This window comes from Somniosus microcephalus, chromosome 2, assembly GCF_052327205.1.
Source record: "Somniosus microcephalus isolate GS21.2 chromosome 2, FLI_Smic_1.0, whole genome shotgun sequence".
Taxonomy (NCBI): Eukaryota; Metazoa; Chordata; class Chondrichthyes; order Squaliformes; family Somniosidae; genus Somniosus; species Somniosus microcephalus.
In genome coordinates this window covers 211,777,375-211,795,095 of record NC_140988.1, presented here as the reverse complement: position 1 = coordinate 211,795,095, position 17,721 = coordinate 211,777,375, and the positions used below count along the sequence as shown (strand labels likewise).

Below are 17,721 nucleotides of genomic sequence, written 5' to 3'. Positions count from 1 at the left end.
AAGCAGCAATTGTCCCTGCCTCAAACACTCCCTGTGCACAAGCATTCCATGCTCTAACAACCCTGTGTGTAAAGAATTTTCTCCTAATCTCTCTCCACTCTGTAACAATTTTAAATTGATATCTCTTGTTACTGACTCTCCAACCAGACCACATTGTCTTTCCTTATTCACAACATCAAAACTCTCCATAATCTTAAAAAGCTCTATTCTTTGAGTGTCAGCTGTGGCTCAGTGGGTAGCACTCTCACCTCTGAGTCAGAAGGTTATGGGTTCAAGTCCCACTCCAAAGACATCAGCATAAAAATCTAGGCTCTAGTTACTCGTTCTGGATTACCCCGCCAGAGGAAACAGTTTCTCTGTATCTACCTAATGGAATCCCTTTATAATTTTAAAGACCTCCATTAACTGTCCCCTCAACTGTCTAAACTCAAGGGAACATAAAACCAAGTTTATGCAAACTGTCCTCATAACTTAACCCTCTAAGCCCTGGTATCATTCTGGTGAATCTGCGCTGTACCCTCTCCAAGGCCAATATATTTCCTGAAATGCAGTGCCCAGAACAACTCCAGATGGGGTCTATCCAAGGCTCTTCACAACTGAAGCATCATTTCTTCACTTTTGAATCCAATCCCATTGCGATAAAGGCCAACATTTCATTAGCCTTTTTCTTATTACTTTTTGTACCTGCGCACTAGTTTTTATTGATTTGTGTACAAGGACACCAGAAACCCTTTGCTCTTTCTCAGCTCCTAGTCTCCCACCATTAAGAAAATATTCTGATTTGTCTTTCTCGGATCCAAAGTGGATGACCTTCTACCACCCCACATTGAACTCTTTTTTAATTCCTTTACGGGATGTGGGCGTCGCTGGCAAGGCCAGCATTTATTGCCCATCCGTAATTGCCCTTAAGAAGGTGGTGGTGAACTGCCTTCTTGAACCATTGCAGTCCATGTGGTGAGGGTACTCCCACAGTGCTGTTAGGGAGGGAGTTCCAGGATTTTGACCCAGTGACGATGAAGGAACGGCGATATACTTCCAAGTCAGGATGGTGTGTGACTTGGAGGTGGTGGTGTTCTCATGCACCTGCTGCCATTGTCCTTCTAGGTGGTAGAGGTCATGGGTTTGGGAGGTGCTGCTGAAGAAGCCTTGGCGAGTTGCTGCAGTGCATCTTGTAGATGGTACACACTGCAGCCACGGTGCGCCGGTGGTTGAGGGAGTTAATGTTTAAGGTGGTGGATGGGGTGCCAATCAAGCGGGCTGCTTTGTACTGGATGATGTCAAGCTTCTTGAGTGTTGTTGGAGCTGCACTCATCCACGCAAGTGGAGAGTATTCCATCACACTCCTTACTTGTGCCTTGTAGATGGTGGAAAGGCTTTGGGGAGTAAGAAGGCGAATCACTCACCGCAGAATACCCACCTTCTGACCTGCTCTTGTAGCCACAGTATTTATGTGGCTGGTCCAGTTAAGTTTCTGGTCAATGATGACCCCCAGGATGTTGATGGTGGGGGATTCGATGATGGTAATGCCATTGACTGTCATGGGGAGGTGTTAAAACTCTCTCTTGTTGGAGATAGTCATCGCCATAGCCCAAACCTGAATGCTGTCCAGGTCTTGATACATGCAGGCACAGACTGCTTCATTATCTGAGGAACTGCAAATGGAACTGAACACTGCAGTCATCAGCGAACATCTCCACTTCTGACCTTATAATGGAGGGAAGTTCATTGATGAAGCAACTGAAGATAGTTGGGCCGAGAACACTGTCCTGAGAAATTCCTGCAGCGATGTCCTGGGGCCGAGGTGATTAGCCTCCAACAACTACAACCATCTTCCTTTGTGCTAGGCATGTCTCCAGCTAGTGGAGAGTTTTCCCCCCATTCCCCATTGACTTCAATTTTACTAGGGCTCCTTGATGCCACACTCGGTCAAATGCTGCCTTGATGTCAAGGGCAGTTACTCTCACCTCACCTCTGGAATTCAGCTCGTTTGTCCATGTTTGGACCAAGGCTGTGATGAGGTCGAGAGCCGAATGGCCCTGGTGGAACCCAAACTAAGCATCGGAGAGCAGGTTATTTATGTGTAAGTGCCACTTGATAGTAATGTCAACGACCCCTTCCATCACTTTGATCAAAGGAACGCTACTTTGATCGCCACTGCCACTTAGACTGTTAAAGAATGATGCTGGTGGGCTTTCTAACTTTAGTTAATTCTGCCATGATTTAGATAATTAAAATGTTGAAATGGATGCGGTTATTTGAAGCATCTACCATAAATACTGACATATGTGTCTCCGATTCCTTCCTTTAATGTGATAAATGTAAAATAATTCGTATGGTACCAAGAAACCAATAGGATTAACTACACAACGTGATGGTTACAAATGATCAGTAATGATTTTGCCATATAAAACTGAAAGTTGTTTCAAATGAAATCCCATTTTCTAGGCTATAGTTTTTAAAATTAAAATTCTTTATTGGAGGAGGAGTTTCTTCTCTTTACATTGATTAAGAAATTGAACAAAAATGCCACTCACAAAATCTCATTCACCAAAGAACAAGGGAGCAATGAATGTTTGCCTGGTGTCCTTAAACTTTGTGTGAGGAATCAACAAACTGCAGGCATTAAAAACCATGGGTCACGTTGAGGTCTCTCAGATGTTTAGTGGTATTAGAACTGCTGGTGAAGTCCGACCTGCTCACTGGTTTACTAGCTACAGGTAGGATTAGGTGCATGACTGTGGGAAGCCATATAAGGAGAAGATAAAGGGGGAAAAATTTGGTATCGCCCCATATGGGGCGCCATTACTGGCGGTGTGTAAAGTTTAGCGCCTGGCGCTAATTATCGCCTCCGACAGCAAACTTGACTTTGATCGCCCCTGGAGGTGATTGGAGCGCTAAATCAGGCGCTGTACAACTCCCTTAAGGCGCTACGGCCGTGGAGCGAGGAGCTACCTCAGAGGGCGGGCGCAGCGCAGCGCAGGTGCTGTCAGTTACCGATTGAACACAGACTCACTGGCGCCGGTCAGTTCTTAAAGGGGAGAGTCGATCTTGCTCTGCAGCCACATCCTGCTCACTGGAGCCTTGTATCTCGGCCTGGGCAGACCTGTGGCTAAATCTAGCAGCCAGACCCTATGGAAAGGGCCAGGGAGCAAGCACAGCGCTTCTGCGAGCAGGCTTTGGAGGCTCTGGTTCGCGGGGTGGAGCGCAGAAGATCCATTCTGTACCCAGAGTGGCAGGAGGCCTTTGCCACGCGAGTACAGAAGAGTGTGGAAGGAGGTGGCTCAGAGCGTGTCCTCAAGCATCATGGTGCCTAGGACCCATGTGCAATGTAGGAAAAAGTTCAACGACCTCACTCGGGTCGTCAGGGTGAGTGCCTTTTTTTCAAAATCTCTTCATCCCTCCATCTCAACCTCACTTTATGGCCAGAGGGTCTTGAAAGCCCCAATGCCCAACACTCATCCAACACCAGAAAATGCTGGAAAAACTCAGCAGGTCAGGCAACATCCGTGGAGAGAAATTTGAGTTGACGTTTCGGGTTTGACCCTTCTTCAGGGTCAAACCCGAAACGTCAACTCAAATTTCTCTCCACGGATGTTGCCTGACCTGCTGAGTTTTTCCAGCATTTTCTGTTGTTATTTCGGATTTCCAACATCTGCAGTATTTTGCTATCGTACTCATCCAACACCTATGGCCCTTTCATCAAACACACACGCACATTCCACACTTTGCATACAGTAAGGGCTATTAAACCATGGGAGGCATTTCAGGCAATATCATGGCTGCATATTTACTCAGACGCCGTCCTTTTTCTTGCAGGCCAAGCTGCCTCATAATAGGAGACAGCAGCAACAGACTGGTGGAGGGCGGCCTCAGCTTCAACCCCTCAGCGATCTTGAGGAGCGCGTCCACAGGATTGTGGCATAGAAACATAGAAGATAAGAGCAGGAGTAGGCCATTCGGCCCCTCGAGCCTGCTCTGCCATTCAATGCGATCATGGCTGATCATCCAAATTCAGTACCCTGTCCCTGCTTTCTCCCCATATCCCTTGATCCCTTTAGCCTTAAGAAATATATCCAACTCCTTCTTGAATATATTTAATGAATTGGCCTCTACTGCCTTCTGTGGTAGAGAATTCCACAGGTTCACCACTCTCTGGGTGAAGAAATTCCTCCTCATCTCTGTCCTAAATGGCTTACCCCTTATCCTTAGACTGTGACCCCTGGTTCTGGACTCCCCGACCATCGGGAACATCCTTCCTGCATCTAGTCTGTCTAGTCCTGTTAGAATTTTATAAGTTTCAATGAGATCCCCTCTCATTCTGCTAAACTCCAGCGAGTACAAGCCCAATCGACCCAATCTCTCCTCATACGTCATTCCTGACATCTCAGGTATCAGTCTGGTGAATCTTCGCTGCACTCCTTCCGTGGCAAGAACATCCTTCCTCAGATAAGGCGACCAAAACTGCACACAATACTCAAGATGTGGTCTCACCAAGGCCCTGTACAACTGCAGCAAGACATCCTTGTTCCTGTACTCAAATCCTCTCGCTACGAAGGCCAACATACCATTTGCCTTCTTAATCGCATGCTGCACCTGCATGCTTACCTTCAGCGACTGGTGCACAAGGACGCCCAGGTCTCTTTGCACTTCCCCTTCTCCCAATCTATTGCCATTCAGATAATAAGCTGCCTTCTTGTTTTTGACACCAAAGTGGATAACCTCGCATTTATCCACATTATATTGCATCTGCCATGCTTCTGCCCAATCACCCAACCTGTCCAAATCATACTGGAGTTTCTCGGCATTCTCCTCACAGCACACACACCCACCCACCCAGCTTTGTGTCATCTGCAAACTACATCTAGTTCCCTCGTCCAGATCATTAATATACAGTATATTGTGAATAGCTGGGGTCCAAGGACCGATCCCTGCGGTACCCCACTAGTCACTGCTGCCACTCAGAAAAAGACCCGTTTATTCCAACTCTTTGCTTTCTGTCTGCCAGCCAGTTCTCTATCCAAGTCAATACCTTGCCCCCAATCCCATGTGCCTTAACTTTACACGCTAATCTCTTATGCGGGACCTTATCGAAAGCCTTTTGAAAGTCCAAATACACCACATCCACTGGTTCTCCCTTATCTATTTTACCAGTTACATCCTCAAAAAATTCCAGTAGATTAGTCAAGCACAATTTACCTTTTGTAAATCCGTGTTGACTTTGTCCGATCCTGTCACTGTTTTCCAAGTGCTCTGCTATTACATCTTTTATAATGGACTCTAGCATTTTCCCCACTACCGATGTTAGGCTTACCGGTCTGTAATTCCCTGTTTTCTCTTTCCCACCTTTTTTGAACAGTGGGGTAACATTAGCTACCTGCCAATCTATGGGTACTGTTCCAGAGTCTATCGAATTTTGGAAGATGACCAGCAATGCATCCACTATTTCTAGGGCCACTTCCTTAAGTACCCTAGGATGTAGATTATCAGGCCCTGGGGATTTATCGGCCTTCAATCCCGTCAATTTCTCTAACACCATTTCCCTACAAATACTGATTTCTATCAGTTCCTCCCTTTCATTAGACCCTATGTTCCCCGACATCTCTGGGAGGTTATTTGTGAAGACAGAACCAAAGTATGTATTTAATTGGTCTGCCATTTCTTTGTTCCCCATTATAAATTCCCCTGATTATGACTGCAAGGGACCTACGCTTGACTTCACCAATTGGTGATTGGTCCCGTCGCCACTGGAGACGCCGACCCCCTCCTGGACAACAATGGTAAGTGTTAAGTCTGTGGGTTGTATTATAAATAATCACAGACTCCACTGTTAACAAAATAAAACACGTCTTTACTATTCAGAGGCTCGGGCGATTCTGCCCTAGTTAACGTATCACAACCCTTATATACTGGTGTGGTCACTATCGGTATTACAGTATACATGAGCCAATAGATAGTGCCACCCTAAAGTAGTGCTCTTAAAGGCGAACGGTTACATTCTATAGTTCCCTTAAAGGTAAACGGTTACATACACAACACTCCTCCCTTCCTAGCTTATTACTTACAGAATCCCGTTAAACATACAATCTTCAACTTTATATAAACAGTTTGCAGATATACTCTCGATGGAGTCAACGTCATATAACAATTTACAGATATACTCTCAATGGAGTCAACGTCATATAACAGTTTACAAACATACTCTCAGTGGAATCAGTTTACAGGTTCAGTCTCTGTGGGAACAGTTCATAAATTCAGTCTCTGGTATTAATTCGTTCCAGACAGCATCCTCCATAGCCTTTTTTTTTTTTTTTTAACAGCTTGTACTTTCGTCCTGTTGAACCAGCAGTGCGGACTTATACAACCCACTGGCTGTCTTGATAATGTCCCTGGATTTTTTTTACAAATTTAGCACCTTTCGTAGTGTTCGGACTGAGGTAGTAGAAGTAATAATATTTTAAACAGTTATTATTTTCTGCTTCTTCTTTTTCTTTTCTGCCTTTTTGAAACTCTCCGAGCTCTTTTCCCGGCTGCCATCTGTAGCGCCACCAACTCTCTATGTTCCTTAGACCTTAAGTGCTTCCTCAGGATTTCAGCACTTTGGGAGTTCCCATCACAATTTGGGCAGACCACATCCTCATAACATTCGGTGTCACTCAACAGGTCAAAACCCTTCTTCAAGCAATCATATTCATCCTGCTCTTCCTCGGATGTCTGCCCTTCCTTCCCTCCTGGCCTCATTTGTGCGTTCAATCCTTTCCCTTCCTTCAGGGATTTCGTTATCAGGCTATTTAATCCTTCTACTGAAGTAGCTGTTTCCCCATTCTCCTGTTCCCCTGGACGTAATTCAGCGTACTCCTCCATTTCATCCATCATTTTCTCCAATGCTTTCATCTTCTCTTCCTCTTGTACTTTGGCTTCCAGTGCTTGGAGAAGTTGCGCCTCGATGCTCTCTAGCTCATGTTCAGGGCCCATTCCCAGTTGAAACTGTTCTTCAAGTCGGTCAACCTCGGTAATTGCCGCCTCATATTTGTCTTGGGCTTCCTTCCATATTTTTATGAGTTCTGCCATGTCTTTCACCTCTACATCCTCATCTATGTATGGAACTTCTACCGATGAGTCTGTCTTGGCCCTGAGCTCAAGAATTTCCTGCAGCCTTTGGACTTCTTGCTCATGTTCAACCTTTAGTTGCTCATATACTTCCAACGAAACTAGCTTTTCGGAGGTTGCTGAGTTAACCCCCTCCAGAATTGTAGTCTGGGCCTGTTCATACTGTTTTTTCAACTTCTCGCACTCTGCTTGTAAGGAGTCGTAGAGAAGAACTGGAATAAAATCCTGGCTTCCTGAAGATTCCTCTTCATTTGTTTCTTTCGCAATTTCCTGTTGGAGTTCAGCCAAGGCTGCTATGCTATCTGCCTCTCGAGGTCTCACTGCCATCAACTCTTCTTTATTCTTGCAGTCCATCTCAGCCATTTCCCGTTTACTTTCATTTAACTGAGTGAGTAGTCCCTTATTTTGGGCTGAGAGATATTGCACCTTCTCATGTAGACCCTTGCACTCCTTCTCTGCTTGACATAGCTGATTACCGCTGATTTGGTTCTGCGTTTCAAGTTCCAACATCCTTTGCTTAGCTTCTTTCAGTTTCGCCCCTATAAGCTCCTCTTGCAACATGGCCACATTATTCTCATCAGGTAAAGAAGCGTTTCTCTTTTCCATGTCCAAGATTTGTTTCTGCATCTCCTTAAGAGCACCCTGTGATTCAACTTCTCTTAACTTTGCCTGCACTAGCTCCATCTCTAATTGCAGAACAAAATCCTCAGTGCAGCGTGATTTGCCCTTCTGCTGTATCTCTAGATCATGCAAATATTCTAACCCCTGAACATCATCAGGGAGATGTGATCGGTAATTGGTCACGATGGCTCTATGGTCGCTCTCTGCTTGAGCCAGTAGGTTCTGTTGTCTTTCCAGACTCTCCCATTCGGTGTCATAGAACTTTTTCATTGTTTTCATCTCTTGTACGAGGCGGTAACTTAATTGTTCTAATTGTTGTTGTACTTTGAAATAGCGTTGAGTTCGAGCCCGGTGTTCCTCCGTAATGCATATGTCTGTAGCTTGAACAGACTCAGAATTCTCTGTCTTTATGCACGCCATCGATTTTCCAACCTTAGTCTGTGAGTTAATGTTAACCTTGTTTTTCATACATAAGCTGGACTTATCGTCTTCCGGCTCAGAGTCTGAGCTGCTTGTCTGCACCGAGTCCTCACTCGTCATTGCTTGTCGGTAGTGCCATTCCATGTCTATTTTCTTGATCCACTCCCGTCCTAGAAGTGGTGGTCCTCCCTCAGGTAGTACGTACAAATTCATTCTTGGGTGTACTTTACCCCTATCTCTCACCTTGACTCTTATTTTCCCCATGGGGTATACGCAATGCCCCGTGTATGTCTGTAATACGAACTTGGTATTTCTTAAGGGTATGTGAGAGAATAGTCGGTGGTAGTCCTTTTGGTTGATGACTGATACAGCTGATCCCGTGTCCAGCTCCATTCGTACTTGGACTCCAGCTATTTTTAGTGTGACCCAGATCGTCTGTAGATCAGTTACTTTACCCACATTGTGGATTCTCAGACTATCCAACTCCTGGCTGTTTGGGTCTGAGTCTGAATTTTGTTCGTCTGAACTCTTTTCAGCCACCTGATGCACCTTGTTGTACTTTTCTTGTGGTGGTGGCTTCCTTTGTTTGTTGGTCTTCTTTCTGGACCTGCATACCTTCGCGATGTGACCCAGTTTGCCACATTTCCTGCACTCTTGATTCTTAAACCAGCACTGATTCTGGTCGTGCGTTGTCTTTCCACAACGGTAGCATTTGGAAATGCTTGCAGTCATTTGGTCCACCCCGAGTGCCGCCGCCTTTAGCTGCATTTCCGCCGTTCCTTTCACTGCGGCTTCGTGCGATGAAGCTATGAGGACAGCCCTGTCCAGTGTGAGGTCGTTTTCCTCCAGGAGTCGCTTCTGCGTTCCTTCTTTGGCCAAGCCGCATACGAACTTGTCCCGCAGCGCCTCTGTCAAATTCCCTCCAAGCTGGCAGTATTTCGCTAGCTTACGCAGTTCGACTAAGTATTCCGCATTGCTTTCATCTTGCCTCTGGGTTCTGGCGTAAAATTTAAATCGTTCAGCCAGTATCAACGGTGTGGGGTTCAAGTGATCCTTCAGCACTGCTACGATCTCTTCGAAGGTCTGGTCCACTGGTTTAACTGGTGCTATTAGATGTTTCAAAAGCCCGTATGTTTTTGCTCCCATCGAATTTAACAAAGTTATTGCCTTGTCGTATATGGCTACGCAATATATTCCTATGCGTTCCCCATACGTGGCCCTGTCTTCTATTTCAGCATTAAAATCATTAATATTTCCTCGCTTAGGCATCTTCTTCTCTTTTCGAGTACAGTACAAGTATTACTTTACTTATTATTAATTTTCTTCTCTCTTCTTGAGAACACCACAAGTATTGCTGTACTTATACTTATTTTCCCTCTCTTCTTGAGAACACACCAGCCTTTCTGAAAAATCTTATTACTTTCCTGAAATTCTTAATAATTTCCAAGATGGCGGTTTCCCGCTTCTTCCTTCTTCTTCAGCGGTTTCCCCGCGAAAAATGGCGGCTTTCCCGCGCTTCTCGCTCTCCCCGCCCACTTCGATGGCGGTTTTCCCGCGCTTCTCGGCGCTCTCCGCCCACTTCAATGGCGGTTATCACCCGTTCCCCGACGCTGACTTTCAGGCCGAGTGCGGGCCTTATCAGCGGATGCGATCGATGGCCCGGCTGCGCCTCGCACTTGAAAGCGGCCCCCGGCCTCTGGCTCACCCGCTCGCGCGGCTCTTGCTCGCTCCCTCCCGGGCTCTGGCTTACCCGCTCGCGCGTTTCACCGCGGCTCTTATCAGGGATTGCGATCGCCCTGTCTTTGCAGCCAACGCTGCGGCTTACCCACGAGGTTATGGAGGCTTCAGGGTCCTAATGCCTGTCGCTTCCAGCCTGTCGGTTCCAGACTGGTGAGGATTGAAACCTCTCTTCAACGTCCTGTCTTCGGACGAAGCCGCCGTGGAACAACTGCCGCAGGGTTCGAATCCTGACTCGTCGCCAATGTTAAGTCTGTGGGTTGTATTATAAATAATCACAGACTCCACTGTTAACAAAATAAAACACGTCTTTACTATTCAGAGGCTCGGGCGATTCTGCCCTAGTTAACGTATCACAACCCTTATATACTGGTGTGGTCACTATCGGTATTACAGTATACATGAGCCAATAGATAGTGCCACCCTAAAGTAGTGCTCTTAAAGGCGAACGGTTACATTCTATAGTTCCCTTAAAGGTAAACGGTTACATACACAACAGTAAGGTCATCACCTTTTTGTCCTCTCTCCTTCCACTTGTTCCTCACAACAGCAGCCTTTGACACTTTCAATCCAAATCACTAAATCGCTGCACTCATGCCTCCCTTGCTGCCACCCTGTCCTCACGCTAAAGCCACTCTTGTACCTCCCTGCTTTCAGATGGTGATTCACCAGGTGAGGAGACGGGCCCTCAAGCTGCCAGTGAGAGTGAAGCTGAAGGCGAGGAGTAAGAGGAAGCCGGACCATCAGCGCCACCCTCTACCGAGGCAGCCAATGCCCATACTGGGGACACGCCTTCCCTGGAGGGGAGCAGGGGGGAATGGTTTGATGAGGGTGAAGCTCCAGGACCCAGCGGGCTGCAGCAATGCGATGGGGGTAGGGAAGCTCAGGGGCCTTCTCCCCGGAGGGAGAGTATGGCCTCGAGTCCTGCTGCACTGGACGCAGATGAGGAGCGGATCCTCGCTGACATGAGCGCCCAGGCGGAGCAAAGGCACAATGAGCTCATGGCTACAGTGGCAAGGTTGCCCGAATCCACTGAATCACTGGCAAAGAGTGTGGAGCACTTCGCTGTAGCACAGGCGGCTGCCACGCAAATGCTAAGTGCTGCAATGCAGTCAGTGGCTGGTCTCATGCAGATGCAGATTGAGGCCACGCGAGCACTGACTGCTGCCACCCTCGCTGGATCGGACAGATTTCCCCGGGGCTCTCACCGCGCCGCAGCAGGCCAGCAATCTGTGCTCCATCAGATTGCTCCGGATGCTTAAGTGCTGCCCCGTGGGAGTGCCAGTGTGTCAGTCGAGCAGGGAGTTGCTGTCCTCTCTCAAGATGACAGCATTCCTGCTGCCACCACTGGCACTTCTCCACTGCAGTTGCCACCACCTGTAGGACAGACTGCTGCCGCCCATGCAGAGTTGGTGCAGTCAGCAGCCGGGCCCTCCAGGCCCAGAGCTGGTCCAGGCTGTCCCTCAAGGGCATCTGCAGTCTCAGTTTCTGACACTCAGCAGCCTTCCCCCAGCCTTGCTCCAGCCACTGGGGTCCCATTACAGAGGAGCTGCAGGGTGGGAAGGGGGGAATTTCACAAGGGAAGCAGATCACCCTCGAAGGGCAAAAAGTAGGAGGTGTGGCAAAATGTTTTTCATTGTTTTATTGAAGGCCGAGGTTCGTGGTCAAATTTTTGTTACTGTTTTGGACATTGTCTCCAGGTTGTGAGAGCCAGTTATGTGAATGACTGCTTTTTTTTGTGTTTCTTTCTATTACTTTGTCATGCGGAAATGAGACACACAGAGTTTGTGAAATAAAGAAGTGTCTGTATTCAAAATGTACATGTTTGGTCTTTCACTCGTTGTTGCCTTGACCGGCTTAGGGGTTGCGGGATGCTTTCATTCAGGTTGTTTGAATGGCAGAAGCCATTCCCTCAGAGGGGGCCTAGAAGCGACTTGCTATGAGTCTTTGACAGACGGCCCTTCCACTTTGTGCCTCCCTCCCGCCTTGGTGCTACTGATGATCATCCTCCTCATCTTCCTCCTCCTCCTCCTCTGCTGGTGCTCCAATGTCTGGTGGCATTGGCTGAGTCCTGAGGATTGCAAGGTTATGCAGTATGCAGCACACAACAACGAAGTGGGAGACTCGCTCAGGCGAGTACTGCAGGGCTCCTCCAGAATGGTCCAGACAGCGGAACCGTTGCTTGAGCACGTCGATTGTGTGCTCAACGCTGTTCCTGGTAGCTTGATGGCTCTCGTTGTATCGTAGCTCAGCAGGGGTGCTGGGCGAACTGAGCGGTGTCATCAGCCAGGTGCACAGAGAATATCCCTTGTCCCCGAGAAGCCAACCTTCTGGGTGATGCGGTGCCTGGAAAAGGTCTGCCACAGAAGTCTGGCGCAGGATGAAGGCATCGTGGCTGCTGCCTGGAAAGTGGGCATTGACAGCGGGTATCAGCTGTCTGTGGTCACAGACCAACTGGATGTTTAAGGAATGGAAGCCCTTTCGGTTGCGGAAATCCTCGGCATTCTCTTGCAGCACCCGTAAAGCCACATGCCTGCAGTTAATGGCGCCCTGCACCACGGGGAAGCCCGCTATCATCACAAAGCCCATTGCGCGTTCTTGCTGCTTGTCCGGGGTCATGGGGAAAGAGATGTACTCTCGTCTCCTTTTAAAGAGGGCATTTGTTACCTGACGGATGCAGCAATGCACCGCGAACTGGGAGATATTGGCGATGTCCCCAGTAGCTGATTGAAATGAGTCGGTGGCATAAAAGTTGAGAGCCACTGCTTTCTTCACTGCCACTGACAGAGACGTCCTGCTCCTCAGTTGAGGCTGCAGATCTGGCTGAAGCAGGTGGCAGAGCTCAGTGACCACCTCCTTGCTGAATCGCAGCCTTTGCAAACAGTGCTCCTCAGACATATTAATGTAGGAGAACTGTTGGCGAAAAACCCTGGGAGGGTAAGGTCTCCTGTACCAAGGCCTTTTGGCCCTCTTCCGTCTGGCCATGATTGGCACTTTCTCTCTGCGTCTCTGTGCCCTCTGAATGTGATGGAGAAGGACGACGTTCCCATCCATTGCAGCCCCCATAGTATCTGGGCAATCAAAGTTATGAAGGTCAAAAAGCAAAGTACCTGCAAAGTTATGGTCAGAAGCCAAAACTACCTCAGACAGCGTTGACTCAATGCAGAAGTCTCTCTTTCTCTCTCTCCAAATCTCTCTCTCTCAGAACGAGTGGTGCAAAAATGGCTACCACACCAAAGCTAGGAAGAGACCCCCTTGAAATAGCGCCCCCCCAGCCCCACAGCGACTGGGATGCATTCCAGTCAACCTGTCGTTGGTAGCGCCAGGCGGAAAGGAGGGGGGGCGCCACTGAATTTCCGGTCCGGGGCGCCCCAAGGGCGTTGCACTCTCGAATGACGTCAGGATCTGCATGCGCAGGAGATCGGGCGGTATTGTTTAGCGCCGCCGCAAAATGTCCGGTCAATTTCGCGAGAGGCGCAGATATCGGCGTGCCCGGGCGCTAGTTGGTTTGCGCCCACTTAGCGCCCTCTTAAGGCGCTAACGGGTGGTGCTACCAACTGAATTTTCCCCCCAAAATGTCTAAATGAAAGTTGGGGGCGGTGGGGAGAAGGAGGTGGTAGAAGTAGTTTGATCAAATAATTTACAACTAACATGCACACGTTCATACCTCTGCAGTTCCCGGACAGTCTCCACATTGTGTGCGTATACGTCAAGTCCTGAGACTGCGACTGTTTCAACAGCTTTTAGATCACCTCTGAAGTCGGGGGTCAGGCATTCCACTATAATTTTGGAATGTCTGCAGAAACAATTGCAAGGTTATATGGTCTGGAAGACCCACAAATTACAACAATGAAAATCTACGAAGGATATGCCTCTTACAAACGCCAAATTGCCATAAAAACTGAAAGATCAAATTGATTTTCATGGACCACGTAGTGTACATCTATTATTAAAAGAAACAATGTACAGATACACTTTTTAGAATGTAGCCAAATTCACCTGACTTGAAAATTAAATGTGACCATGAAAGCAAAGGGTTAAAGACATTTCAGGCGGTCGTCAATTTTCTGACAGAAATTTTTTGCCACAACTGTTCCAATTTGGCTAGCTATTTTTTTAATTACAGTAATTGCTTGAACCTTAATGCATTTTTTCTTGGACTAGGCCAGGGAACTTATCGTAAGGAGTAAAAATTACAAATAAATGAAATAACTTCACCTTTCTTTTAATCGTGATACTGTTGCTGCAAAGTGTTTTGCCCCACCATCTGGAAGATCTGTGGAAAAGCAGCAAATCACATGACAACAGTAGTTTTTCGACACCATAATCCTACTTTTATTGTATTAAAATATTCTAAGTTTAGTTAAACAGTAACACAAAATAAATAGGCAATCTAAAATTCCACCAATTTCTATCATTGACCTTCCCATCTACAGAGCATCAAGGAGACAACATGTACACAGATGCCCTCTGGCAACTACCAGAATCCCATTTTGATATACAAGTCTTCGGGTTTTCAAATAATCCATTTCAATATCGTTAACTAATTTTACACAAACCACGATATAATAGGATCCCTACACAAAAAATCATTACCTATAAATAGATTTGTGTTTTTTAAATGTCTGCTTTGGTGCGAAATCAAAGAAGTCGTTATTAATACGGTTCATCTGTAGAGCATTCACGTAACGGGAGAAATTCTTTTTAACAAAGCGTTTAAAATAAGGTTACAATAAGTCCTGTACTTTTGTTACCAGAAGGTTTGGATTTTTCTTTCCTCAAAATTTTGAAGAGCTAGTTGGCTTGACAATTAGAATAAACGAGGCGTGGGCTGAAAAGAGAGAGATAGTTGTGAGGAATGTTCAAGTAGGAGTTTTTATTTTCATTCTTGGGTTGTGCGTGTTGCCAGATAGGCCAGCATTTATTTTCCATCTAAAGTTACCCACATGAAGGTGGTGGCGAGCCTTTATCCTAAACCACTGCAGTCTGTGTAGTGAGGATACTCCCACAATGCTGTTAGGTAGGTAGAGTTCCAGGATTTTGACCCAGTAACGATGAAGGAACAGCAATATATGTCCAAGTCAGGATGGTGTGTGGTTGGGGGGTTGGGAAACTTAGAGATGATGGCCTTCCTATGCACCTGCTGCCCTTCTAGGTGGTGGAGGTTTGGGAGGTGCTGTCAAAGAAGCCATGATGACTTGCTGCAGTACACACTGCCGCCACGGCGCGCCGGTGAGGTGTGGAGCAAAAACCAAGAGTTGGGCCAGAGCGGGAGGGAACATGGATGGTGGCATCCAGAGAAAACCAAATGCAGGCCATTGCAAAGACCAGGGAGGAGGCCAGTTGAGAAAGCCCAAACCGTGCCTGGGATCTAAGATGAAAACAGCAATGAAGTAATAACCTCCTTCCAAAGCTACACATTCCTGAATCTTTGTTAGGGTCTTAGTTGAATTTTTTTTTCACAATTTGATATCTGTATTAAATTGTATTAATATGTATAATAATAGCAGACCATATATCTATACAAAGGTCTTAATAATGGGAAAACAAGTGAGTGATTAACAATCATTTTCTACACTGCTCACCATCTCTGTCCACAGAGGTCAGCACAACATAGTCAAGGCCCCACTCTGCTATTGCGTTTGCTGTGTTGAATGGTTCATCTGGATCTAATGGTGGAGGCTTTCGACTGGTTTTTACTGAACAGAACCTGCAGCCTCTTGTGCAGGTGTCACCCATTAACTAATGAGAGAAAACAAGGTATGAACAAAACATTGAAGAAAAACCGGTAACTTGCAACTTTCATTTTATTTATCAAAGTGGAATCCTTCAATTTTTTGAAATCCATCACGGCAGCTCCATTTTGGGTAACTCGCAGTCCGGCTGGGAGGAGGGGAGCCGGGCATGGCGGCCAGAGCGGGAGAAGCAGGCCACCAGACGTGGCGCCGGCAACAGTGAGGAGGAGGCCGCGGTGAAGAGGAGGACGGAGCGGCTGAGGGACATCGTGCTCCCACTGCCACGGGAAGCCATTGTATTGACTCTGAACGCGGCGCTGTATGTATAACTGACGCGTCCCTACGGGGAACAAGCATTCCATTGTACTTGTTACATATGGCAAATAAATCTAAATCTGAATCTGAATCTAAAATATCAAAATTGCACTTAATTATATCACATTTACTTGATCACACAAAAACATTTCATGAATTCACAACATAATTCAGATGCATTTTACCGAAAAACTTCCAGAACTGTAAACTCTATTTAGTCCCAAATGAAACACTAGAATAAATCTAAGTCATTTTCATCTACTATTTAAAATAACTTCTTGACAGGGACACAAGATCTAATTGAGACTGCATTTTCAATGAAGAAGAAGAAGAAGGAGAAGAAGGTGGGGAGTGGGGGCATAATTGGCCACAAGGGGAAGGAAACCAGCCAACTAATCCTGCTGGAAAGTGCGTATGTGAGGATCTCGGGCGAGGACAGGATCAGACTCAGCTTTTGCTATCGAGGTTGAGCAGCCTGCTCCCATTGTCTTGTCTCTCATATGGGTGACGCACTGGAGTGTATGCGCACCATGAAATTATTAGTTAGCTCCACCTGGCGAGGTGAGATTATATCTTAAAGGGACAGTTCAACAGGAAAAGACAGAGGCAAACGGAAGCTTGCCAACACCTTCCCAATAATAATCTTTTAAGATATTTTAAGTGTGGTCTTTATACAGAAACTTTAAATGAAAAGCCCAGTGTTTAGACTCTTTAAAAATAACATTGCTGAAAATAACACCCAATTATGAGGTTAGAAACTTATCATTTAGAGATCAGCAAAAGGGTGGGGGGGGAGAAAATGAGGATGATGCAGCAGATTAGGGCATTAATGCAGTGTTCCACTAAGATGCCTATGCTGCATTCCTTAATTAAGTAACTGCAGCTCTATTTCTTTATTAATCATGTAAATCACGTTTGTATTTATATTTGGAGTAATGTACAGGAAACTTTCTGGTATCCGGCACTGACGAGACCGAGCTGGTGCCGTTAGATCAAAACTGCCGTATAAACCAGCGCTAATGTTTAAACATACAGAGCTTTTCAGCTCCGTGTGAATCAACAAACCCTGTTGCTTAGCAACAGCTTCAAAACAGTCGGCTGCAGCTGAAAGCGTCTCTAGCTGAAGCTGTTGCTTAGCTACAGACCTTGCAGAGCCTGACTGGGAAAAAAAAAGCAACGAGAAGTAAAAAAACTTATAGAAAACGGCTCCTGAATTTTGCCGGTAGATAGAGCTTTCCGGACTTTAACCTCCGGTTAAACGAAAGTTTCCTGTATCTATCTAATGCTGAGATTGCAGTATGTATTTCCAGTAGTTAAAGCAGTCCGCTAGGTACAGTGGTGGAGCATTACACTCTCAACTAAGATACATGCATTGTAATCTTGACTGGCATTTTCACTCAGGTTTTCACAGCTTCTTCCGTGTTGCCTGGGAGACAGCAAGGACTCTTCTTTTGCTATTCAATTCCGCTCCCTTTGGAAATCCACCAAGCAGCAGCACTGGGCACCAATGAGGTGTCCTGAGGGAGGACAGTGTAGAACTGGGGTGCTACTGGGAAAGTATGGAGGAAGGGATGGGGAAACAATGATTTGACTTCAATAAGCATTTCAGAGCCGTCACAATTAAAAAAAATTGTTTATACATCTTACCATAATGGTGGCTGTAGCGGTCCCTTTTTCTCCTCCTCCCCAGCATTCTCCAATATTTGGGCATCTTGCCTCTTCACATACCTAAAAAACAAGAACCTCATCTAATATCCAGATATTTAGCATGTGTTTGGGAATAAAC

At 46.4% G+C, this 17,721-nt stretch overlaps 1 protein-coding gene across 1 annotated transcript in view; it reads right to left on the bottom strand.

Annotated features, from left to right (window-relative positions):
- Positions 1-17,721, bottom strand: part of lias (lipoic acid synthetase) — an 81,836-nt gene that overhangs the window by 20,697 nt on the left and 43,418 nt on the right. The window contains exons 4-7 of the mRNA XM_085968800.1: positions 17,583-17,663; positions 15,471-15,627; positions 14,104-14,161; positions 13,553-13,681 (exon numbers count right to left, since the gene is read on the bottom strand). Coding sequence (XP_085824926.1) covers positions 13,553-13,681; positions 14,104-14,161; positions 15,471-15,627; positions 17,583-17,663 — 425 coding nt within the window. The remainder of the gene's footprint in view (positions 1-13,552; positions 13,682-14,103; positions 14,162-15,470; positions 15,628-17,582; positions 17,664-17,721) is intronic.